A 27,182-nucleotide genomic window follows, 5' to 3' on the forward strand; every position below is an offset into this window, starting at 1 on the left:
TGCCAACATCAGACAGCCACATCTGTGAATTTAGGTGCCTTACCTGATTAGATGTTTTAGAAAATACAATTGGGAAGCAGACTGCAGAATGTTTAAGTGCCATGGAGATTGTAGCTTTAGGGTCTTCTGTGTCCAAACAGATTTTAAAATGGCGACTCGTATTCCTTATTTGCTGAACAGATTTTTAAAATGCTACTAAGTCATAATGTTTCTATTGTTGTTTGACTGTTTTGTCTAATTAGACCCTAGCAGAACAATTGCAATATCTTTTACTTCGTGTTTGTGCCAGATAGACATAACCCTGGGTTTAGTTCTAGTAGTAGATGCTAGCTCAATAAAAATAACAATACTTTTACTAATGAGAATAACTACGTGAAGCCAGGATTTGGGCTAAATTAGTATCCATTAGTGACTTAGATCTATATTGAAGGTTTCCTAGCTCTCTGATGTGTGTCTCAATTCGTTACAGAGCAGTCCAAAGGATTTTATTAAGAAAATCTTTATTTTTTTTCTGGAACCATTGTCCAAAACTACTGGAAAAATATGTGCTTTGCGTAACATCAGAATGAGAAAAATGGCACTACTTGTGTTTGGTATTGTACAGAAGTATCTTTTCTTTGGACTCAGATAGACTTGTAAATGGCAAGTAGTTGGAGTCTAATGGAGCACATGCTTCAAAGCTTTCCATCTGGTCCCTTGGTGAAAAAAACCAATATATTGTCTGTGTTCTAATACAGTCCTCATTATAAAGTATGCTGCTCCAAGTTCCTGGAGAAAATCTCACCGTTACTCATAGAGGGAGCAGGCAATAAGTACTCTCTCCTTATGCACCCGCAGAAGAAAAGTGACTACAATAAAAAGTAAAAAAAAAAAAAAAAAAGGCAGAGTAATGTTGTGCTCTGCAACTGGGCAATGCACCTGTCAATAGGTGTTTATTCTGGTTGTCTTCAGTGACGTTTCATAGTGACTGCAGAAGAGAGGCTACAACTGTTTCGAGGAGAACTTGTACATACCAGTTGAGTGAGAAAGAATTATATGAATTTGAATGTGAGCAAAACTACTTAATTTAAGGTCTCTTTTCTAATTTGTTACATTAGAATCTTCCTCAGAGCTCCTCCTCCAGTCATTCCAGCAAATAGCCCCTATTTATTCAAATATTTATTTTATTTCTTGATGTACATTTAGGAAGAGAAAGAAAGGAAGAACTCCCCCCAATGGAAGCCATCTGCTCTTTTCTTATTGGAGGGAAAAAACCCTACAATTAGTGTCTTGCTCATCTTTTGGTTTTAACAAGAAAAAGGAGAGGGAAGAAAAAGAACTATTATGCAAATACACTGCAATTTGATTTTCAATATTCTTTGTACTATGATGAGCAATTTTCTGTAATACAAACTCAGCCTACTTGCCAGGACTTTTTTTTTGCCTTAATATAGGGAAAGGAAAAAAAACTCAAACTTTTATGAGTTGGGGTATGCTGCATTCCTCTGATGCCAACTTTTTCCTCATCCTTTCTCTCTTTCTTTCTTTCTTTGGCGCTATTAAAGCTTATATTCTTTAAGTTGTCAGAAGGATGTCATATAGGTTTTTTTAAGAAGAAAGAGAATGAAAATAGCTTTACAAAGCATTTTCATCTCATTTTTCATTGTTCCATTGCCATGATGAAGTGGTCTTGAAATGGAAGAGTTGACTTAGGGAATGAGAGAGAAAGTGTGGCTTCGATGAGTGGACAGTGAGGTGGATCGAGAGCTGGCTGAATGACAGAGCCCAGAGGGTGGTGATCAATGGCACAGAATCGAGTTGGAGGTCTGTGGCCAGTGGAGTTCCACAGGGATGGGTTCTGGGGCCAGTCTTGTTCAACATCTTCATCAACGACCTGGATGAGGGGACAGAGTGTACCCTCAGCAAGTTGGCTGATGACACCAAACTGGGAGGACTGGCTGATTCCCCAGAAGACTGTGCTGCCATTCAGTGGGATCTCAACTGGCTTGAGAGTTGGGCAGAGAGGAATCTCATGAGGTTCAACAAGGACAAGTGCGGAGTCCTGCATCTGGGAAGGAACAACCCCATGCAGCAGTACAGGCTGGGGATTGACCTGCTGGAGAGCAGCTCTGCAGAGAGATCTGGGAGTCCTGGTTGATAATAAACTAACCATGAGCCAGCAATGTGCCCTCATGGCCAAGAAGGCCAATAGCATCCTGGGATGCATCAAGAAGAGTGTGGCCAGCAGGTCAAGGGAGGTTCTTCTCCCTCTCTACTCTGCTCTGATGAGGCCTCATGTGGAGTCCTGTGTCCATTTCTGGGCTCCCCAGCTCAAGAGGGACAGAGAACTTCTGGAGAGAGTCCAGCGCAGGGCCACCAAGATGATCAGGGGTATGGAACATCTTTCATATGAGGAAAGGCTGCAGGAACTGGGGCTGTTTAGTCTGGAAAAGAGGAGATTCAGGAGTGATCTTATTAACATTTATAAATATCTAAAGGGTGGATGTCAGGAGCTTAGTGCATCCCTTTTTTCTATAGTAGCTAGCAACAAGACAAGGGGTAATGGGATGAAGCTGGAACACAAAAAGTTCCACTTAAACATAAGAAAAAAACTATTTCACTGTTCAGGTGAGGGAGCCCTGGCACAGGCTGCTCAGAGGGGTTGTGGAGTCTCCTTCCTTGGAGGTCTTCAAGACCCGCCTGGGCATGTTCCTATGTGACTTGATCTAGGTGAACTTGCTTCTGCAGGGGGATTGGACTAGATGATCTCTAAAGGTCCACTCCAACCCCTACCATTCTATGATTCTATGAAAAACTTTTACTCTGCCTTTTTTGAGTGCCAGTTGCTCGTGATGGCAGCATTACCTCTAAGAACAGGCATGTACTTTTTTTACAAGAAACTCCTGTGCTATTTGTCAGTGATATGAACTTTAGGGATGAATAGTATAGCCAAGATTAAGTTGCTCTGGTCCTTGGTACTGGACAACATTACTAGCTAGCTGAAAACCTCTGAAAACTTATGATCTGAAAAAGATCAAGTATAGATGAAAGATCCTGTTCATTTTATGAAAAGCTGAAGCATGTAAAACCAAAAACAAATTACACAAGATCTGTTGGTAGAGGACTTTGAAAGAATCTGAGTGAAGAGGCCCAGATTTGGAAAACTGTTTTTTGTAGTGACTTACTTGTTGCTATTGCCATACAACAGTCAGAAACAGTAGTATAGTCATATCCTAATGACTTAACAAATCTCTTGATTTCCAGTAGGACTTTTGAGTATCAAGAATATTTGAAAAGCTCACACTAAACCTCCTGATTCTTAACCCTTTGCAGATTGAACTTTGGGAGGGCTTCAATGAATGTATTATTGTTAGATGCTTAAGCCTGTAAAATACTAGGCATAAAACCTCTGATCCAGTAAGACATTTTAGTACAGCTTAGTCTAATATCTTGCCAAGTGAGGCCTAACTGACCATCTAACTATACACAAATATACATGAGTGGCACAGTCTGCACTTGTGTCCAGAGTTGACCACAAATTGGGAAAATATATTTGAGAAACAAAGGAGATAAGATCAATGAGAACTTTAAGCAAAGTCAAATGTGTCATATGTACATCTTCGTGGTTGTAATGGGACACGGAAGAAGCAGTGCAGAATTTCTGATCTGAGCTTACACTGAATCTATTTAGATAGTCTGTCCCATTGCTTGGGGCTCATTACACCAAGAATACATTATGTCATACTGTATTTTGCCTAAGTATGCCTAGCACTGGATAGACAACATCAGAATCATGGCACTTATCCCTTTTAGATGCTCTATGGGAAATAGCAAACCTGTGCTTTAAGTCTTTAAACACAATGGAGTAACTGAGTCACTTTTGTTGTTACAGGAAGCTCTTATCATGGCCAGCATGGACCACCCACACCTGGTGAGACTCCTGGGTGTCTGCTTGAGCCCAACCATTCAACTAGTCACTCAACTGATGCCTCATGGCTGCCTGTTGGATTATGTTCATGAACATAAGGATAATATCGGATCCCAGCTTCTGCTAAACTGGTGTGTCCAAATAGCTAAGGTATGGAATTCATGCTGTTCTCTGTTTTTTGCCTTCTTTGTAACTTACTGGGAAAAAAAAAAGTGTTTTTTTTTTTTTCAGGAGTGTTTTTGTTTTCAAGAAGGTTAAATAGTTCTTGAAGTATGCACTACTTTGGCTGCTTACAACATTATACATCACTTGATAACTTGTAAACCAAAGTATTTTTCTTGAGTGTCATTCCAACTCAATGTTAATGGGGGGACTTGGCAGGGAAGTCGGGTAAGGAGCCCCCTATGTGACATCTGGGGCTGAGCACAGGATGATTTTTCAGCCTCCTCTACTGTTCACGTTAATAGATATCAATTTAACATGATTGTAGTTTTTCAACCTTTTTGAATCTGCATTGCCAATTAAATTCTGATATGCCATCAATTGTCTGCCCCCACACTGCCAAGAAGATAAATATTCACTTCATGTCATTCCTTTGGGAACCACTGTGGTTCTGATGTGTTTAAGACCTATCACAACAGCTGAGACTGAGGGTAATATTGCTCATCTTTGCAGAAGGAGAACTCTCAAGGGCTGGATCCTGCTTTGCTTGCCATGGCTTAATGCTCCCTGCCTTTCTAGGGGGTTTTAGGAGCAAGAGTGAAGCCATTATTGTTCAGATACAGACTGCTTCAGCTGAGGTGGAGCAGAGATCGTAAATGCAGCCCTCATGTAATCCTTGCACAATGTTTTACAGATACTTTTAGGTATGTTTGGTATTTGGTGTTGCACTAGGAACAACTTACTAATAATTGATTGCAAAGACTAACAAGATCTGGAAGTATCAAGGACCATAATTTTTATCTACTTTAAAGGCTCTTTTGCACAACTAGAGTTGTGTACATTGATGTCACTACAAATGGGAATCTGGAACCCACTTTTTTTTAGAGTTATTTGTCCCTTATTTAAAATTTTAGATTATTTTTATGAAAATACTTGCTTGTAACATACAAATGTGTACTACAGACTGCCCTCTTATATTAAATCTGCAGCCTTAAGTGAATTTGCTACAACATCTATTATGGAATCTTAATTCATTGTAATGTTTTTCTGGACTGAAGAGCAGCCATCAATAAAAATTTACTTCTTTTAAATACTTAAATAAAAAATATTTTCTTAGAAAAGTAAGACAACTGAGAGATCCAACTAGCCCTGATTTTTGTTCAAGGAGAGGAGTTTGAGATTCTTCATTCGTGGGGACTATTTTCTTTCCAGCATGTTGTCAAACTTGCCTGAAGTTGACAGTAGGTGAAGTACCATGATACTGTTGGGTAGAGAGGTTGATCCATAAAAAGGATGGGGGGAATCCCAAACCCCCATTCTGATATTGTAACATTTTATAGATGTGCTAATATCTGTGATTCTACTATGTTATGGGAAAGCAGTCAGAGTTGCACAGAATATTGGAACACACTGACGAGGATTATCTCTATCTGGAGATTTGTAGAGGTGTATTTAGACTTGTTACCAGACCAGGGAAGATGGGGAAGAAAATACATATTCCTGTTCAAGTCTTTTTTCTCAACACATCCTCCATCCCATCTGTTCTCCACTCTCTTGATTGATAGTGGCTGTTATTATTTATTACAAAACATTTACACAGTGGCATATGTGAAAAGATAATCCATTTTTATTTTCACTTTGTGCATGCAAATAGCCATTGATTCATTGGACTAACGGCCGTACTTGCCGTGCTGGGGACTTTATGAGGGCAGCTGATGTAGTGAAAGAGATAGCCTGATCCCTAGTAGGAATTTACAGAACTGACAGATCCATGGGATTGTCCTCAAAGTGAAACAGATTCTAAACTGATTTGTAATGATTTCAACATAACATGGGAATTGGATTTAGGTACGCTCGTTTGAAAATCATTGTCTGCTGGATTTTTTGATCATTGTGTGATGTGGGAGGAGGTATTATTACAAATATTTGATCTCTAAGTTGGTGGATAATGAAGTGGTGCAAGCAAGATCATACATCTAATATTAACTGATAGAGCATTAGGAAGAGAAAATGAGTTTCTTTGTAACAAAAGGTGACCTGTTATTGAGGGGAAGCTCGGTGAAGTTTAGATAGTTTATTAAAGTTCAGTAAAATTCATTTGCTTCTGTATGACAGCAATCTTGAGGTTAATTTTGCCTTGGCTTCACGTAACAGTGTGAAGCTCTTTCGCTTGGGTAACCATAAAGGGGACAGAAGCAAGTGACAATTTCCTTGAAAAAGTGCAGGACTTGGTACATATAGCTGACTTGTTAGACCTGGGCCATCACAATTTGTCAGGATTATTTCTGTCTCAATTTTTTCATGTGTCTTTTTCCTTCTCTTACTTTTACCAAAGAGGTAGGCACTGGACATGGGGAAAATCAGTTACTTGTTTGACAAAGTTCTGCATTTTGCTGCACCAGTGGTATTTAGGAGGGAATGACATTAACTTAGAGTTGAGTCGGTCACCACAGGTACTGACTAGTTGCATACCATGCCAGTATGGCAAAATCTTATGATGGAAATGTATCTTTAATTTCTTCTTGTCTTTGGAGACCTTGAATGACAGTTGTGTGTTAAAAATCTTCCGCATCTGGTTGCTTCTATGCATAAAGGTACAGGAGGCTATTAGTGAAGAGAGGAAAGAGATGGGGAAGTGTGAGGCTGTGCACAGGGCAAATGTGTAAGAGTCATGCAAATGTTGCACAGAATTTTCTGCATTACACTGTGGTCTCTAATGGGATACAGAAATACCTATTCTCTTACTATCTCTGACTGTAATGTCAGTTAGGATTGAGGAAGGGGAACATACACAAGAAACTGTTTCATAACTGGTAAAAGGAATAATCTTTGAGATCACCAGACAAGGAATCCCCTTATCCCAAAAAGTGAAATAAATGTGTAAGTCCCCTCATAGCAGTAGGAGAGTAGTAACTTGTTTTTCACTCATTTGTCACATTTAACAGTGACTAGGAATCAGTCTGCAGCCTGCAAATAGGAAAGATTCAATTTTCCTGCAAATAGACTGGTCTCCAATGGAATGAACATGGGAAGTGGCTATTGCATCAAGCACAAGTTTTGGTTCTCTGTAGGAGAGATCTGTGTATCCCATGTACCCATATCCATTATGGTCACATTGCAGCTCTATCTTTCTGAAAGCTACCAAAGGCATGATTAGCAATTAAATAGGAGACAATAAGTGACCTCTGAGTCCCAGTCTGCTCCCTGAAGCAGCTTCTGGTATCTATCTTACGTTAGATGCATCTTTCTACCTTCACCTTCTCTCTTCTTATAGAGAGAGTGTTCCCCAGCAAGAAGAGGACTGAAGGAATTAGAAATGCCTCAGTTCTTAAGTTCAGGCTAATTTTTACGAATCGTTTAAAATCAAGTTGCTGCTGCAATATAATTCCTCCCTACTGCGCTTTTCTCCGTCTGCCAATGTGCAGGCATTTATTTATCGAAGTCATTGCTTCAGAGTTCACTTACTCTGCCAGGCTGTTCATTTCCATATGTCTCTACTTCTGTACAAATAGATGCAAAAACTACTTAGGCGCTATGCCTGGTTGCCAACCTGCATATGTCTCTGGAGATCATTTCTGAAGGTTGATGATAGGGCAGTTATTAGGTATTATCTACTGCCAATTGAGGGGGGAAAAAAAAAAAGGTTGGATGCTTTTTGTTTTTGCTTATACAGATTGTGTTGAATTTATTCTGACTGTTATATCATTGTAGGGTAATTGTGTTCTCTTTCCAAAAGCTTTAGGTTCTAATTTTATGGATAAAAGTTATAAAAATAGAGAAGCCCCTAAGCATTCTGCATAAAACATGGTGTTAGACAGCAGCTGTGTCTAAGGCAATTCTTCTCTCCTGCTTTGCAGATACACAAGGCATCTCCTTGTGTCTCACTTCTATGCGTATTGTCTCAGGGACTGAATGTTTAACCTTTTAGCTCTGATTTCAGCTCAGCAATTTTCTGTGGAGTCTGATGTCCAGTAAAGCAGTAAACTGTGCTCACGTATAAAGATACTTCCTAGAGTGGGAGCAAGAGTGACAGCTTTGGTGGCCTTAGAGCATGGAAGGATGGAATAATGTTGGCTACTTGAGAAACAGACTGAAAATCAAATTCTAGGCATGAGCCTAGTAGTGAATTCTTAGTAGGTGAATTACATCCTTGTCAGACACTGTATGATAGATACATGTAAATCAGGAAGATTTTTCCCCCTAAAAAGATACTGTGCATTGATATTTCAACGTTTGATATAATTTCTCTCAGCAAGGACTGGCCAAACACACTTCCTGTCAACTTGGAGGTGTGGGAGTGAAGACATTCTTATGGAAATGCATTCAAGAAGAGAAGAAACATCTTGAAGTTTTTAGTCAGCAAGAGTTAGTTACACTCTGCCACTAGGTGAGTTTAACTATAAGGCACCTAAATTTGAGACTATATCTTCTCACCGTTACTCTAGTGGAAAAATTAGCCTGGGACCTGTTGGAATTATTGTGGACCTTTGTGCTGTACTCTGTCTCTCTCAAGGGCATATAGAAACGCATTTTGTTTCTGTAACATTGCATACACCACTAGCTAAATTCAACACAGAAGTTCAACCCAAGCAGCCCCATCTACTGCTTTACTTTTTTTTCTGATACAATTTTGTTTTCATTCTGTTGCTGTTGATTTGCATTAATTCTGCACCAATTATATTGAGCAGTGTTTGAATGCAGAGGAACTTTTCCTGTCCCAAAGAGGACAAGGCAGAGGAAGAGTGAGAAAGGAAGTAAACTTCCTAAAACAGAGCAGCTTTACTACAATGACCTAGCCTGTTGAGCTGAGCTCAGCTCTCCTGGGTCTTAGGCAGTGCCCCATTCCATTCCATTCTGCTCTGTATCCTTCAGGGCCTGCCAGGCCTGTTTTTCGTGTTCTAAACTAAAATAATTCGTTCACAACTGCTTAGAATACTAATGAGGTAAAGCAGAAGTAGGTTGATACAGTGGAATGTCATGGAAGGAAAAATCAAGTACTTCAGGGGATTACATTTTATACCTTTTCAATATAAAAAGAATTCTCAAATTACCTTAACTAAAGCCCTGCACAGCATCAGTTATCTAGGTATGCAGGAAAACAATGTTTGAAAACATTCTAGGAAAGAAAAAGAGAGAGGGGAATTTGGGGATCGAATTTTAATGAAGCAGATGCAGGTCTTCAAGTCTGTTGAATATTGTTCAAGCACAATTGCAGCTGTTACTCTCTCCAAGGATTCCCTGCCAGCAGAGTAGAACTGTATCTGGGTGTCTCCAGGAGCCTTCAAGCCAAAGGCGGTTGCAAAGCCTCCTTGTTGCTTCTTTCTACTGCCCTATTCTCTCTCTCCCTTTTAGCTGGTTCACATTAGAGGGGTCCCTTATTATTATCTGCAGCTTGCTCCTGAAGCCTCTCTCCATGCCAGGCTTTTCAGAAAGGCATATTTTATTACTGCCCAGGACAGTGCTGCTCAAATGGATGTAAATTCACAGACTGTGTGAAATTCAAAGGACCTCTGTTGATCTCTTCAACTGAGAAGCTGACCCAGGAGCTCACATCCCAAATTAAATGGGTTCCAATCTACGCTCCTCATGTATGGAGTGAGGGATGCTCTAAGCAGGGAAGACTGAAGGCAAGTGAGGTCTCTATAGCTGGACTTTTGAGGTTAGGAGCCTTTCTCCTCCATCAAGGCTTGATGACTTAGTAATGACTTGTTAGAGACAGTTTTTGATTTTTTGCTGCAGATGAGACGAGCTGTATGAAGTGGGAGGAATCAGGGTGACCAGACAGATTTGGAAAAGGTGGAGGATAGAGACTGTGGTTCAAAGTCTGTCTTTTTTCATGAAAGAAGCCTACCCTACAGCTCAATGACTATTCTATCATGGAGTGAACAAAAGAGCTTAATGACAATCATCTATCAGCTGTCCACATCTTAAGCGTCAAGATGTCTCTATTCCCATAGCTCCGTGCCATGACAAGGCTAATTGTATAATTATAATGCTATACCAACTCCTTCTGACGTGCTCACACTGGCAAAGACCAGGGCTAAAGACTGTGATAATTATCACTGCAAGCAAGTACATTAGCATAAATATAGTTTACTAATGGGGCTGCTCTATTAGGAAGTGCAATGTATAGAAGAGTAGTATCTAAACTATGGGCTATGAAATTAAGGGCATATTGAAGCCATATTGAAACAAGGTTTTAATTGTGTGGAGGAACAAAATCAAAATAGGTGGCAAAATTATCATTTACTCTCCTAAATCCCTCTCTACAGCTTTTCTTCTTATTCCTGTTATTCATTACTATTTTCTCACTGCTTTTTCTGGTGTCACTGAAGAGCTCTCACTGAAAGAGAGTATGCCATCAGGTCTCTGGGAGGAATTACTCCACCTTGCCCATGCCCGGGGTCTTTTTTGGTACTCTACTGTGCAGCTCTGCAGGTTAAAAAAGCTCATATGAACTTGAGAAGCCCTTGTGACAAAATTCAGGTGGATTTTACAGAGTTCTGCATCCTGGCTTTTAACTTTTAAGTGTCAGAAGGGAACAGATTTCTTCCTTGTGGTTAACCAGACTGTCTTGGGCGTTGTTAAGATGCTGAAGAAGTTTCATTTCTCCCTCTCACTTATTTTTTCCATCCAAGGAAGAGGAGGAAATAAATGTTGACTTTGATCATCATGTCTGATCTGCCAGGCTTAGGTCAATGTGGGTATATGGAGTGCAGCCACCTGGTAGTAAGCTGGGACATAGGACCAGGGCCTGGCAATTCTTCCCTTGATGATTAGTTGCTATGGCTGGAAATAATTCTCCAGATAAATCAGGGAATTGGATCCTATTAAAAATAATTACAGCATCTGTGCGCTTTGCGTGTTTCCTTGGCAGGCGCAGTATTCCATGTTTTTCTACATAACTGCACACCTGTTTATGGAGATTTTTATGCAGTTCTCCCACTTTCTTCACCAGTCACTTCACTGGAGTATTGAACTGGTTCCGTAACTTCTTTATCTTTTCTAGCAATCCCAGTTGTGTACAGGAGTTTACCATGAAAAGCATTATCATGAAGCAAAACATGATAAAATTCATTAACTTCAGTGTTGAACAAGTTGGGTTTTTTCCTTTCTTTAATTTCTTTCATCTCAGACTGCCTGTCTGCTTAGAAAATGCACTCTCTTTCTTGCTTTGTAACTTTTCCCTTTGTTTTCTTTTCTTCTGTCTTTCCCCTACTTCTACAGTGTTTTGTGTCAACCTCTCTTTCCTTTTACTCCTTCTGTGTCATCGACTCTCCTTCATTCTCTTTCTTTGGCTGCTTAGCTCCCTCTAGCTGATACCCATTCAGTACTCTCACAGCACATGAGTATCATGCCTCCCACCCACCAGTTTCTGTGATTTTGTATCTCATTAGAGGGTCTGGAGAGGACGTGAATTTCCTGTTTTCTCTCACAATAATGCATTTGGTTTTGAGAGGTTTAATATTGGCTAACTGATGACTTCATGAACCCCCTGTGTTGTGCTTGTTTGTGGGGGAGGGATATTTGAACCTGGAAGATTGCATCAGAACCACAGGAACAAAAATGTAAGGTTGGGTTCATATAAATATCATAGAGATCTCTTTCTTTTAGCTTTGTACTCTGACCTCTAATTCTCTAAGGCTCTTCTGCATATTATAACCACCTCGTTATGACAGTGTTTGAGTTTTTTTGTGGTCTTTAGTATGTCCGTGTGTGTGTATATATATATATGTTTGGTTGCTAGCTCTAGAGCTGGGTGGAATGACTCAACCTTTGAAGGTGACTATCTCCACTGACTACGCTGTCTAGAAGATTAGCGTAGGCTAACCTTATAGCTTTCTGACAGCTTAATTTACAGAGGGATAAATGTGAAGGGTGCAGGTGATGACAAGGACATACAGAGAATCTGGGACAAAGCAGATACTGAAGGAACTAGGCTAAGGTCAGAACTATTAACAGAAGTGTGGTTTGATTTCTTTTCTGCGGAGTATGGTACCCTTCTGTACTCCATAAGGTCCTGTGAGCAGGGATGTTACCCTGCTTTCAGCTTAGTAGTGACCAGGAAAGATTTATAGTGGTTGGTAGTCATTCTTTCCCCAGTTTTTATCTTAGTCCTCCTGAATTACCTAGACTTCTTCTTCCAAAAATCGAGTACTCCCAAAGACAGTTCCGTGGTTTCTGGTTGTTAGAAATAAAAGTGAAGAGAGAGTTTTCAGCCATTTGCAAATCACACCGGCCTTTGTAAAGGCACAGAAATGAGCGATCTGTTGCATAGACAGACAATTTATTGTTTTGTTAAATGAAAGGTGCGCTTAGCACTGACATTTATAGGGTCTCTGATATTGGGGATCTGACAGCCACAGGCTACAAAAGCTCTGGAGGCTGGCTTTGCCTGAACGTACCAGCATTCTCATCAAGTACACTGAGCTGCACTGGGGGAAAAAAAAATCATTAGATTTTTGCTAGTGATCCCCAACAGACTGGCTTGGGAAAGCACTATTGAAAACCACTCCTAAATCAAATTCAAGATATTATAGGAGCACCTACTAGGGTCTGTCAGGATTTCCATTTTAAGCCCATATTTTTCAGGTTTATAACTTGAGTATAAAATTCCACTCTGGACTGTGACTTGGCATAAAATGTCTCAGCCCAAAGCATTATTTTTTTTTATTATTATTCAAGAAATATATGTATTTGGCCATTTTTAAGTTGCTGGAATTTAGAAGCAAAAGCTGGATTTCTCTCTATATATACCCATAAATTCAAATAGTTTTTTTCCCTGGTGAACATCTTTCTTTCAACAGTGTATTTTATAACTTACCCTGCTTGGATAACTAATAAAGAAATGGATGGCCAAGGCATTGATGTTTAAAGGTAGGACTCCCTGGGTTTTTTGCAGAGTACCACAACATGCACATACCCAACAAAATCCTGCTCCTAAAACCATGTAAGAGTCTTCAGGAAACTTTGCAAGGTCATTTACAAATGGTTCTGGGACTCTGAAGGATGTGCCTATATTTGAATAGAGCTTAGCTTTCACAATTAACTAGATCTCCAAGTTCTGTGCAATCCAATTCTTAGGCATAAATCCAGCAGGTTTTTTGTACAAGAAAAAAGAACTTGTGTCTTGAAAGGGAGAGAAGATGCTCGTCAGATGCTGTTCCACATGAGGGCTGTTGTCTCTACGTGTGAGATCAAAGCTAGCAGACAGATGTTAGCACAAGAGCTACTGACCATGTCCTACATCCAGAAGTATCTTAAAAAAACCCCAAGCTATCCGCTCCCCATGTGTAACTGCTTCTCCCAAGACAGCGCAAGGAATACACCCACAGCAGGGAAGAACAGTCAGTTAAACAGCTCCTTGATAAACTGAGGATGGAATGGGAGTACAGCTGAAAGAATGTGCTTCCTGGGAATGCTGTATGATCTCTGTGTGTGCTCCTGTGCCAAGCAGAAGACCAAGGTGAGTCTGCTTAATGAAATGTGAGAGGGAAAGGGGCAGTTTCAATTGGCTGCTGGCATTGTTTCAGGTGTCGTGCCAGCCCCCAAACCTACAGGGTCATCTGGCAGTCAGGTGTCATTAGTCAACTCTCTCCCACTTTCCCACAGCCCATCTGTTTCTGTCTAACCTGCTTGTGCAAATTAGCTCTCAGTATGCAACAGTTTTCACTTTAGTTTGGTTTTCTTTCTTCATCCTGTGACCTTCCTGCTTCCTTAAACTTTGCCCTTGTCTGTGGGCCAGAGTAAAATCCTCACTGCTTCTGTTTTTATTTACTAACTGTCCATGTTAGCAAGCAGAGGAGATCATGTTCCACATGGTGCATGACTTAAAAGAAGAAGATATTAAAGTGTCCTACAACACTTTAATATCCTCTGATTAGAGATAAAATAGGATTATTTATATATTCCATGAAAATAATGAGCATTAAAAGAATGCATTGCCCTGAACTAAAACGTTTCTAAACAGTTCTAAATTTTCCAAATGAGGACATTTTTCCAAGACCTTTGAAATGTCTTTGGATGTATACTAACCTTTGTTTAAAATTTAATTTTAAACCAAGTAGTTTTTAAACAAAAACATTACAACTGACTCTTTCATAAATGTTTTTGTTCTGTTTTTTTCCAAAATGATATTTTGTCAGGTTATTTCACTCACATAACCAAAGTCAGTTTTTGAGAAAGCAAAGTTATTTTCCCCAAAAAATGTTTTGACCAACATTTCCTAGGAACCTGTGTATATAACTAAAATACTATACTGTAATACAATTTTGGTTTGTATTTAGACTCAAACATGCCTTGTGAATTCCTTTACATAGCGACTTGCCTACAGCAATGTCTCCCGTGTCAACAATCAGTAAGCCAATCCAAATTACATGAAAGCATGACTGAGAACAATCCATCCTGTCTAACAGGGAGACAGGATAGGGCAGGGAATGCAACAATAAGTGCCCCTCATCCAGACACCATGATGAGATGCAGAAGGCTGACCACCCTGAGGGAGAGATGAACCAGGGAGGATCCTCCTGCATCTGTCCAGGGAAACCTGTGTGTTTGAGTAAGCCCCTGCACTGCCTCTACACCAATGCACGCAGCCTAGGGAATAAGCAGGAGGAACTGGAGATGTGGGTGCAGATGTGGGACTGTGACCTCAGTGTGGTCACAGAGACGTGGTGGGACAGCTGCCATGACTGCAGCACAGCTATGGAGGGCTGTGTGTTGTTTAGGAAAGAGGCCAACGAGGAAGGAGGTGGAGTTACTCTCTATGTGAGGGAGCAATTTGTGTGCATTGAGCTCTGTCCGGGAGGGCATGAGGGATGGGTTGAATGTTTGTGGGTGCAAATGAAGGGGCAGGGTAATGTAGGTGATACTGTTGTAGAAGTTTGCTACAGGCCACCTAATCAGGAGAAGGAAGTGGATGAGACCTTCTATGAACAGTTGAGAGCTACCTCATAGTCACAATCCCTGGTCCTCATGGGGGACTTCAACCACCCTCATATTTGCTGGCAAAACCACTCAGCCAAGCACACACAGTCCAGGAGGTTCCTACAGATTGTTGACAACGACTTCCTGTCGCAGATGATCGAGGAACCAACAAGGAGAGGTGTGCTGCTGGACCTGGTACTGACAAATAAAGAGGGCCTGGTTGGGGATGTGAAGGTTGGAGGCAACCCTGGCTGCAGTGACCATGAGATGATAAAGTTCAAGATGCTGTGTGGAAGAAGCAAGACACAAAGCAGGACTGTGACCCAGGATTTCAGGAGAGCTGACTTTGTCCTCTTCAAAGACCTACTTGGATGGATCTCATGGGATAAGATCTGCCTAAGAGAGCTGGTTGATCTTCAAGCACCACTTCCTCCATGGATCAGTGTGTCCCCACAAGTTGAAAAGCAGGAAAAGGAGGCGGGAGGCCTCCATGGGTAAAAAAAGATCTTCTGGGACAACTCAGGCATAAAGCAGCCATCTATGAGAGGTGGAAACAGGGCCTGATTTCTTGGGAAGAGTACAGGAACATTGCCAGAGAATGCAGGAGAACAACCAGAAAGGCTAGAGCCTTTTTAGAATTAAACCTGGCCAGGAAAGTAAAGGAAAACAAGAAGGGTTTTTTCAGGTACGTCAGCAGCAAAAAGAAGATTGGGGGGAACATGGACCCACTGCTCAACACAGAGTGCGCCCCGGTGACAGAGAATGCAGAGAAGGCTGAACTGAATGCCTTCTTTACTTCAGTCTTTACAGACAAGGCCAGCCCTCGAGAAGCCCAGTCCAGCAAGGAGAGCAGGATGGTCTGGACAACAGAGGACTTGCCCTTGGTGGATGAGGAAGAGGTTAAAGACTTGTTGGGCAAATTTAACACTCATAAGTCAATAGCACCTGATGGGATGCATCCAAGAGTGCTGAAGGAGCTGGGAGATGTGGTTGCTAAGCAGATATCCATCATTTTTGAACATTTATGGAGGACAGGCGAGGTGCCTGAGGACTGGAGAAAGGCCAATGACATTCCGGCCTTCAAAAAGGGCAAGAAGGAGGACCCAGGAAACTACAGGCCAGTCAGCCTCACCTCCATCCCTGGAAAGGTGATGGAACAACTCATCCTGAATGTTGTTAATAAACATATGAAGGAAAAGATGGTTATCAGGGGGAGTCTGCCTGAATGACAGAGCCCAGAGGGTGGTGATTAATAGCACAGAATCGAGTTGGAGGCCTGTGGCCAATGGAGTTCCACAGGCATCGGTTCTGGGGCCAGTCTTGTTCAACATCTTCATCAACAACCAGGATGAGGGGACAGAGTGTACACTCAGCAAGTTGGCTGATGACACCAAACTGGGAGGACTGGCTGATTCCCCAGAAGGCTGTGCTGCCATTCAGCGGGATCTCGACTGGCTTGAGAGTTTGGCAGAGAGGAACCTCATGAGGTTTAACAAGGACAAGTGCAGAGTCCTGCATCTGGGAAGGAACAACCCCATGCACCAGTACAGGCTGGGGGTGACCTGCTGGAGAGCAGCTCTGCAGAGAGAGACCTGGAAGTTCTCGTTGATAATAAAGTGAACATGAGCCAGCAATGTGCCCTCATGGCCAAGAAGGCCAATGGCATCCTGGGATGCATCAAGAAGAGTGTGGCTAGCAGGTCAAGAGAGGTTCTTCTCCTCCTCTCCTCTGCCCTGATGAGGCCTCATCTGGAGTCCTGTGTCCAGCTCAAGAGGAACAGGGAACTTCTGGAGAGAGTCCAGTGGAGTGCTATAAAGATGATAAGAGAACTGGAGCAACTTTCATATGAGGAAAGGCTGCAGGAACTGGGGCTATTTAGTCTGGAAAAGAGGAGACTGAGGAGGGGATCTCATTAATATTTACAAATATGTAAAGGGTGAATGTCAGGAGGTTGGAGCATCCCTTTTTTCAATGGTATCTAGCAACTGGACAAGGGGCAATGGAAAGAAGCTGGAACACAAAAAGTTCTTCTTAAACATAAGAAAAAACTATTTTACTGTGAGGGTGAGGGAGCCCTGGCACAGGCTCCCCAGGAAGGTTGTGGAGTCTCTGCCTCTGGAAGTTTTCATAACCTGCCTGGACATGTTCCTATGTGACTTGATCCAGGTGAACCTGCTTCTGCATGGGAGTTGGACTAGACGATCTCTAAAAGTCCCTTCCAACCCCTACCATTCTATGATTCTATGATTCTGTGATATAGTAGATGAGGAGAAAGAAATGGAATGTAAGCCCTCAGAAAAGGACTTGAAAAGGCAGAAAATACATGAATTCCTGTATTTTGGGGAGTGGAGACAGTTGAGCTAGGTGTCAGTGACGGAGCTGGACATTTTGAGTAATGCACAGGATAGTGCAATACTGTGAATGATAGCTGACAGTGATTTTGACTTAAAGCTTTTGGAGGTGTCAGAAATAAGAGTACACTGCCTTGCTTCCCTGACTCCTGGAAATTGCTATGGCAGCTCAGGCTGCCAGCGTTTGTGGTGTAGTGTGTGGTGCTACGTCGTCAGGGCTCCCTAAAAGCAGACAATGCTGGGAACCCTCTGTATTACTTTTATGTTCTGTGAGTGAGAAAGCTTGACATGGAGTCCTGTTTTGTGTTTGCTATCATGTTGGTGCCTACACATGTTTGTGTCAAGTCATAAAAGAACTTTGGAGGTCAGGATTTCAAAAAATGAAATCAAATTGTAACAGATGTAGGGGTTTAGGGTTCCATAAGTTCACTCCATGTGAAGAGTTTAAATGTTTGGGTGTATTTAGTCTTGTTAAATGAACCTTTGTGCACTGAATGTTAGCTATAAATTTAGCATGCTTAAATACCCAAGAAGAAAACAAATATGGAAGGTAAAGGACAACACTAGCATGAGAATGAATGAGTCTTAACAGGCTACAAATAATTTTAGAGTGGAGGTTAGAAGGTTATTAACCACTCTTAAGTGGTAAAGTTCTTAATCCTTCTAGGAGAAATAATGAAGGGAAAATAATAAGTGACTTTTAAGATGGAGCTTGATAAGTTTATGAAACATATTTGGACTGAATGTTATGGTTGCTTTCAAGGGGCAGAATTACACGACATGGTTGCTTTTAGTTCCCTGTTTCAAAGCAAAGTAACAGGGCAAGAATACACAATGAGAAGAAGCATTCCCACACTTTGCTGGGAGACTGTCTGGGTCTGAAGTTTGGAGCTTCTGCAGATAGAGATCGTGTAGTGCTTTGCACTTTGGATGGTTTCTTGCTTTTCTGTTTCTTACCTGCTCACCTTTCTCATTCTTAATTCAAATTAAATCAGATTGTGATTCTATTAGCTGAACTGAATAATGCATTACACTGAGTTTTCATTGAAATCAAGCCTATTCATGCAATGATGATGCTATTCTTGTGAGTAAACATATCAGAATCAATCTCATGTGTCTTCAGCTTGCTTCACCCTAAGTAAAAAAAAATTGAAGTTTTCACTTCAGCTCATTCTTCATCTTGCCTTTGCCTAGAGCTTGCCATCAGTAATTCATAGTACGTGTACAGTAGGTGAAAAACACACATAATAGAATTAATGAAGATTTTATTAAATTTAAACATAAGTGTCCTCGTTTGTGTTGGAGGCTAATGACCCACAACATTTCTTTTGCAAAACTGACAGTTCAGGGAAGAGAGGAAATAACAATGTCTTTGATTTTGGACACATTTAAAATTATAGTTCAGAGCTCAGCCACCTGGACAGTATCTTATTGAAGGTGGAATTTATTCCATGTTCCTCCAGTCTTTGCCTGTCATATCTTGCCTTCCAATTCTGTTTCCTGTGAGGTGTTCAGACCTCTAAGTATCTTTGGTCTACCAGTATTCACAGAATAATATCTTGTATTTTTGTCTGCCCCAATTCTTGTGTCCCTACCATTGGTTACATATTTACTTCTGCTCTGCTGCTTACATGTACAACTTGTTACCTCTTCCTCTGTAATCTTTCTAGTTTTACTCTTTCCTGACTTTATTTCCCATATACTGTTCTGTTTTTTAAGACTAAAATCTTAATAATGGTGTTATGCTCTGTACAGGATCTTCTATCATGAGTTGTTAGACTAATAATAAATTTTTTACACCTCATTTTAAAACCATGTATGTCAGAAAGAAAGGAAATTTGATCATATAAATGATAGAAAAACTGTGTTTTGACAGCTCTATATTGGTCCTATGTTGTGTAGGATTTTTTTGCTTTGCCTCTCAAACTGAGATAAGCATAGATGTAATTTGTGTCTCTTTCAGATTTTTTTTCATAGAAAATTACAAAGGCATTTGTATTCATCACTTCGATAAACAAAGCAAAACAAACCACTTCTTTGAATCTCAACCTGTGCTTCTGAAGCAGATCTTAACAGATGAGAAAATATTTCAGATCTCCCTAGTACCTTACACTGACTTGACCTTGTTACTTTATGTTGCTGCCAAGGGTCAGACATTTGTGTGTATCATGTCTGGGCCACTGTTTACTGTAGTGTCCCAGGCAGCTAGACAGTGCATGAGCTGTTACTGTACTTGAAGGGTGCTCTCACTTTCTTGGCCAGCAAGCTCATGAGGTGAGCAGAGCCAAAGAACTCTTTTTGTCCAGGTTTCTTCTTTCTGCTCCCCATCAGTGTTTCCACCAGCATTAATGTTGCTTGCAGCCCTCTGTTCCCTTACACATGGAGGTTTCATTTCTTAGCATAACCTTTACGTGACAGTAATTGTCAAGTGATCTCCCTGTCCTTGTCTCAACTCGAAAACCTTTTGCCATATTTCTCTCTCCCGTCTAGTTTAGGAGGGGGAGTGATAGAATGTCTTTGATGGGTACCTGACACCCAATAAGGGCTAAACTGCCACAAAAAGATTATGCTTCTGTGCAAGGGGGGACACTCAAAACAGGCTTCCTAAACTTGAGGGAGTTGTGTTGTTTGGATTGACTTTAAGTGGTCATTGTTTCTGTTTGTGACATTTGTCTACCATACTCTGCTGAACAGGGTCTCAGCCCAGGCAAATTGGCTTTGAAGTTAAGAGAGCTACACTGAACAGTTGTATCTGAAGGGCTGGAATTCAGGGTTTTTACATGCATGTTAGTTAAGTGAGCTACTTTTTCTTTAATTCTGTTTCCTATGAAGACAAGGGGATTCATGAACAGGAAGGAATGTTTGGTACCTGTGCATTAAGCAAAGTCTTATTTAGAAACACATTCCAACATGAATCAGAGCTTTGTAACAGATTAGGAAGCTTTTTTCTCATGAATTTCTGTTACAGACAGATCTTCAGCCTCCTCTAAAGTCTTTCACTTTACCAAGTCGATTGTTAAAGAGCAATGGTGCATTTATTCAGAAAGTGTTAATTTAAATTTCGTCAGAGCTCCCTTTCATTATTAGTTAAATCACAGACTCCATTTTAGTGCGTTAGTTAAATCATATTAGTTTTATTCTTTACCTACCTTCAAATCACTTTTGACTGTAGTCTTTCTCACTGTGTTTTAAGTAATCCTGAGAAAATTTTAATTTTATCCTCATGAAAACACATTAGAATACGGGCCTTCAGAAGCGAACTGAGCCAATAGATTCAGTTCCCCATAAATAGCCTGCCTTTGCCTCATCAGACTCTTCTTTTTACACTAGAGAAGTGTTTGGGTGTAAATCCCATCGCCACTAGCACTCACCACTCCTTCTGAAAGGCAGGATTTTACCTGGCAGTGGTTATCTTTCATACTCAGCTCTGCTTCACTTCCCATCTCACATCCTTGGCGTCCTCCCCTTCCTCATCAAAATTTCGCAGTGAAATACAACTTTGACGCAGTGATGGCCTTTTCCAACAGGAAGCAGTCCCTTGGTCCCCAGCTGCCATGCTTATTAGATGGAGTTCCAGGATTTGCTTTGTTAGGATAAAGATTTAAACTACTCCTGTGTGATTGAAAAGGCTGACTTAGAACTGTTCTTCCTCGGGGGACGTGACAGTGTGAAGTGATGGTCAGCTGGTGATCTCATGAAACCCTTACTTTAGGATTAACTTGCAGAAAATGATAATAAGTAAGCAATCTGTAAAACAAGCAGACTTTTGACCCGTTGTCTAATGCAGTCTTACACAACGCCCATTTTCTTTGTTCTCTCCCTCTTACAAATGAGTTAGAAAGGCTTCCTCTACGGAATAGAATCATGTCGAAGATTTAGGGTGTTTTTTAGGTAGATTGTGGTTTTGTCCAGTTTGCTGTTGATTTGTGTTCTTTGTAAGAATCTCAAGGGTGCTTGGCATATTGTTTGGCGTTCTTTGGGGCTGGTTTTCATTTGACTTGCAGTCTTCACCTTGTCTACTGCATGAATGGGTTTCAAGAACTGATGAAAAACGTATGAGGAAGCTCCTTTTATCTGTCAGAGATGGCCAGTTAACAAAATTTCCATATTTGAATGGTGAACAAGATCATGTTTTCAAAAAGAAGCTGCAAAAATGCACTTGGAATATTTCATCCTGAAGTAAACTCAAGCAAGTGCATTTTGAATAAATTAATCTCATATTTTTACTGTATTTCCTGAAAGGTATACTGTGGCCTGTCAGGTGTGTCATATCATAACTTACCTGATTCGGACATAAAATAATACGATATGCATTATAATAGTAATAAAATATAATGGAAAAACTTTTGAAGATACTTTTGATTAGTGCTTGTTTCATTGCAACACAAACAAGGAGATGCTTTTAAAAAAGAAAGAAGTTGTTGCAGTTTTATTTAAGTACTATCTGCTTTTAATGCTAGTTAATAGTGTGAAATTTTATTTTATAATAAACAAATACTTCCACTATGTATTTTATCATGATATGGTGTGATATTATGGTTATGGGAGTATGTATGTCATAACACTGTAAAATAACATAGTTATTGAGGAAAGGGAGACACATTTTTAAAATGTTAAAAGCTCTTAACCATAGGAAGTATTAATGTCTGGATTTTACCACGTGCCAGAATAATTGTAATAATGGCATCAGAAGCTGCCTGGAGCAACAAAACAATGTGCATTTGTGGTTTTTGGGAGACTGAAGCCTTAAGATGCTGCGTAGACAGATGTAGGGCTAGCTCTACAGGTTCTAGAAGACTAGACAGGCTGCACTTTGCTGCATGTGCAGACTGTGCAGCCTGCCCAAAGCTGCAGCACATTCCAGGTGTATCAGACTACAGTGGTGATGGTCTGAGAATGCACAGGTCATGCACAATTTCTGTCAGACAGATTGGATTTACACACTTGGATTTACACACAGATTTACATAAACACAGAGCACACTTGCCTGTGTTTTTGTCACAGAAATCCTGATGGGTGCGTAGGAGTCCAGGTGCATTAGAATGATTGCAGTAGATTTCAGAAACTATTTTTGTGTTGCTTATCTTCATATCCTCTCATAACCTTCTAGTTAGTTGTACAGATCAACCTGTGGGGGTATTTTCCTGGTGCATTCGGTTACCTTTTTATTTTTAAGTCTATGTACATGCACATTACTGTATTGGCAGCAAAGTGTTAGACCTCTTGATATTTTGCAAACAACGAAAGAAATTGTACATGACATGTCTTGAATTTATTTTCTTGGTAAGGTCCAATGTTCTGTTACTTGTTATGAGGAATGTACCTAAACTGGGAATCCACAAAATGAGAAGCAGAAAAGCAGGTGCATTGCACAGAATTTTGTGTAGGTACTGAGTACATGCTTCCTGCTTATGCTGTATAGTAATTATGCTAAGGAAGCATGGACAGTGCCTTGCAAGTGAAAAGTCAACCACTTGGAGCCATCTGGCACTTACAATAACCGTAACCTCAGATCATATTTTATTTCACAGCTTGTGTGCAGAATCTGTCAGGAGGTGCTTTCTAGTTTCCATCATTTTCATGAATGATAGTCTTTTGCTCCATCCAGACTGCCTGCAGTGAGAAGAGATACAACTTTTAATCTTGAATGTTCGCCCCAGAACAAATTAAGGTGAAGAAAAGATCACTTACACTTTAAAGCAGTAGGTGACAAAATGCTATTGTTTCTTAAGTGAAAACCTACACTAACCAGTTGCTAGCATTCTTTCTTCAGTGGCACCTGCACTGAGTTCAGAAGTTATTAAAATTGGAGTATCTGTTTTTCATTATAAAAGACGAGATGTGAGGTTAGAAAGGGACGGATTCTATTTCTATCTATTTTGTAGATGCCTTTTTTTTTTTTTAATGAGGCTTTGACACATCAGTTAAATGAAGCATTTGGAGATTCTCTAATGAAAGGCACTATACAAATGCCAAATGTTACTGCTCAACTGCTTCAAATTGAGAGGATTTCCTAATATTATGTATGCCAGACCTGTTACAAGTTTGTTTATTTACATTAACCTGAAGATAAATGCAATAGTTAGATTCCAGTTTCCAAACAAAGCATTCACCTTTGTGGTTTCCTGAAAGGATGCAAATTGGCATACCTTAATAAATTTCCATCAGCAGACAGACAGCAACCAACTGTATGTTACAGCTTTCTTTACTTACACAGCAGTGTGATTATATAAGGTCTCTCTTAGGTAAACTTCTTAGATAAATGTGGTTTATGTTAATGAGTTTTACTGTGCATTCTCAGAAGGTTGTAGTACACACACAATGTTTTATCAAATCAGGGCTGACAGGCAGTAAGTATGCGATGTGATAATATCTGTCTAAATAAATGTGGAATATGCATAAAAGCCAGGGTGAAATCTTTGTGTTGAATATGCCACATAACTAGTTTTCTCAAGTTACTTGGACATACTTTTATTTCCATCTCGAACATTTTTTAAAATCTCATTATCTCTGTATTCCCACCAGGAGCATTGCTTGGCAGAGTCAAAAGCGTTTCAGACAGTTACAACACTTACAAATACTGTGTGTAAGAATGATTAGGAACACAGACACGTATCTGTGGAGTTGCACCATCTCATTTAAGTCTTCGTCTTTCTAAACGCAGTTAACACAGGCAGCAACACATCATTTATGGCCTATTGTTGGTTTATGAAGCCAAAGAAACATATTTAACAGAAATGGATAGCAGAGACTCATAAGCAGGCTGCTGTGTAATTGATATTCTAGTTTTTCACTGCCCTGAAGTGAGACAGTGAATGGGTATTTTGAGTGCAACAGCAAATTGGAGATTGTTAGCAGAAGATCTGTAACACACTACTTTTTCTAAAGTTTCTAATAGTCAGTGCAGGTTCAATAACAGAAAACACATCTCTGTGTAGGTGTCCTCTGTACAGTTTCTAAAACAGAAGCCCTGGCTTATTGCCAAGTACTTCTTGTGATTCTTTAGAAAGAAAAGAAAAACCCATCAAAAACCCAAAGGGAAGGCAGCCCTTCATTTTGAACATCAGCAATCTCCAGAAAAGTCCCCCTTTTTCTATGCTATGTAGTGAATCTGCTGGTAATCCTATTTCAAGGCTGCTGATGTTCTTGGGTACCATATGGAGCTGGATGGCACTTTTTTTATTGTAGTTAGCAGTCAGAGGAAAATGTAATCTGAACGTTTACATATCCGAAGCCTTTCCCATTCCAGAAAGCAGGTTTTCCTGGCCAACTACAATCTTTTGAAGGTGTCAGAGCTTAAGTGTGGTGATGTAATAGCAGGACTGAAACATAAGACCCTGGGTAAATGTTATTTAATTGAATCTGTATCTATATACTGACATCTCTCTACAGAGCACATTCCTTTTTTCATCCATCACTCGTCGATGCTCATTTACCTTGGCATTTGGAAAGGCTTCTTCTCAGATAACATCACAATTAAAGAACGAGTTCTGAAATTGAACTAGCCTTAGTGGAAACTGGTAAAAGGCATGTAGAACCATTTCATTTACTAGTACAGCATGCCATTAAAAAGGAAAGGTATATATGGCTTTCCAAAACTTGCCATTTCTAATTAGGTTCAGTCTGATTCAGCCTTCAGTCTCTTGGCTTGTATTGTCATAGAAACTTGAACTGAAATTACAGCCCCATGATACCCCCACAGGGACTCATTTATCTTTTCTGCAGTTGCTGGCTCTATTAATATTGCTAAGTGTATCATTATTGGCCATTGGCATGTGTACATGGTCCTAGTGAGTTAGTGACACATCTCTAACACAATTATGGGAATTTCATCAAAATTTTAGTGCTTGAGTAGCTTAGATTTTTGTAAAAACCTCAGCTTAGAGTAATAGAAAATGTGGCGTTCAGAACTTAAATGTTACCCTGTCATCTCGCTGCAACCAGTCAGGGTTGTGACTGACGGTTCCTCGGTGTTCTTTTGAGCAGACTTTGGTAGAGATGACTGCAAGTGGGAGTGATGCTTTTCACAGAAATAGTGTTAAGCTCACAGAAAGAGCCCATTGTGTGTTCAACCACTTACTGGGGATCTGCTTTGTAGAAATTGATTAGAATATACTAAATTCTCGGTGGTGTAATCTTATTTGTCTTCATGGAGAAATGCAGGACTGTCTTCATGTGAACACAGTTGTGTGACCTGCTTTCTACGTGATTAAAGAAGGCCAGCCAGAGGCTGGCTTATGGTTTGAGCTCAATGTAAGATTACAGTAATATTAATGGTCTGTCAACTTGTAAAGGCCTTCTCTTACCTAGACTGAGATGTGTGGTCTCCTGTATCTTCAGAGATGGTTTCTTTTAGAGATGTTTTACTTATTGCAAGTTCCTTAGAAAAAACAATGTTTTCAAATGACCAGTTAGTTTTAAAAACACTTGGAGAGGTAGAGTCAGCACTAGCAATAGTCATGCTTTGAGGAGGTTGGACTTGATGGCCTCCAGAGGTCCTTTCTAACTAACGTTTCTGTGTCTGTTCACAGCTCTTTGCAGAGCACATTTGGGCTAGTGTAACTTTCTCAGTTGGGTAATTGCTTTATTCTAAGCCCAAATCATTTCCAGTCACAAATGAAGTAATATTCTGTACAGTCTTTTTCTGAGTCTTAGGTCTTTGTAGATGATGACTTGTGGCATACATTACCTCTTCTGTTATAAATATAGTCTTCAAATCAGTCATTTTAGGTGAAGTAAAGACAGGTAAGAAAGTGCAGTTCCAGACTGAGTTCCTGACTGCCTAGTAAAGGACAAGCAAATATGATGAACACCACTAGAAATACACATTACAGTAGCTACAAAAAGTATAAAAAATATTCATGTATTTTCCTGCCTTACATTGACTCTGCATACTGGACTACTAGTCTTTCTTTACCTCTCTCTGACAGCAACCATGTGCAGAGAGCAAGTCTCAAGATGAAAATTCGGAAAAGAGCGAGTGAGGAACAGTGAAAAATGTAAGGGCTGAATAAGCACCTTTTCAAAGGAAGTGTGATTTCCATGGTAGAGGTTTGAATTTTAAGGACTAGTTCACAATACCTTCACTCATACAAGACATTGTCCATCACAGGAAGTCATAATCTGGCTTTTAGTGATTTTACCCTAATGTTAAATAGGAGCGCAGTTGCTAGAATTCTTTAGCAATTTTGTCATCATCCAATTTTTGCAAAACATAGCATCAACTGCTGAGAAAGGTGCCTGCCCTCATGTTCTCTTCTGCTTCAGGTGCTCTCCCCATTCAATGTACAACCTCTAAAGCACTAACAGAATGTACAAAATATAACCTCCTTCTCTCTACTTTCTGGATTGTGATTTCACATCCCTCCTACACTGTATACAACAGGCAGCATAATGTTGGAAAGGGAACATAAAGAGTACTTGAGTGATGCAAAGAGCCAGTTAACTACAGGTCACAAACCCATCCAGTTGTACTTGAACAGATAATGATTGTAAACAGATTTTTCTGAAAAATCCTAACTAATACCTAATGGGATCTCTAAGGTACGAAAGTCAGTCAATTGCTGTGTCCTAAGCATCAGTAAATTCTCTGCTGTTTCAAGTGTCTTTTGCCTGTGTTTGATGAAAAACACATATGCACATTCCTTCCAGATTTGGAAAGAAGAATGCACAATTCTTCCCCATGTATTTGCCCATCCATTTCCCAGAATTAATTTAAAACCACAAGCTGCAAGTATTCAGCAAATCAGAGAAGCAGTTACCAACGTGCAGAGTTTGGCATGCTACTGGCCATTGATTCCAGCTGAAAGGTGAGACTTTGGAAGTCACTAAAGCAG

General features: G+C 40.2%; 1 protein-coding gene across 1 annotated transcript in view; it reads left to right on the top strand.

The window, feature by feature from the left end:
* ERBB4 (erb-b2 receptor tyrosine kinase 4) overlaps positions 1-27,182 on the top strand; it is a 422,209-nt gene that overhangs the window by 316,209 nt on the left and 78,818 nt on the right. The window contains exon 21 of the mRNA XM_062001955.1: positions 3,872-4,057. Within this exon, the coding sequence (XP_061857939.1) occupies positions 3,872-4,057 (186 nt within the window). The remainder of the gene's footprint in view (positions 1-3,871; positions 4,058-27,182) is intronic.

This window comes from Colius striatus, chromosome 9 (assembly GCF_028858725.1).
Source record: "Colius striatus isolate bColStr4 chromosome 9, bColStr4.1.hap1, whole genome shotgun sequence".
In the NCBI taxonomy this organism is placed as follows: domain Eukaryota; kingdom Metazoa; phylum Chordata; class Aves; order Coliiformes; family Coliidae; genus Colius; species Colius striatus.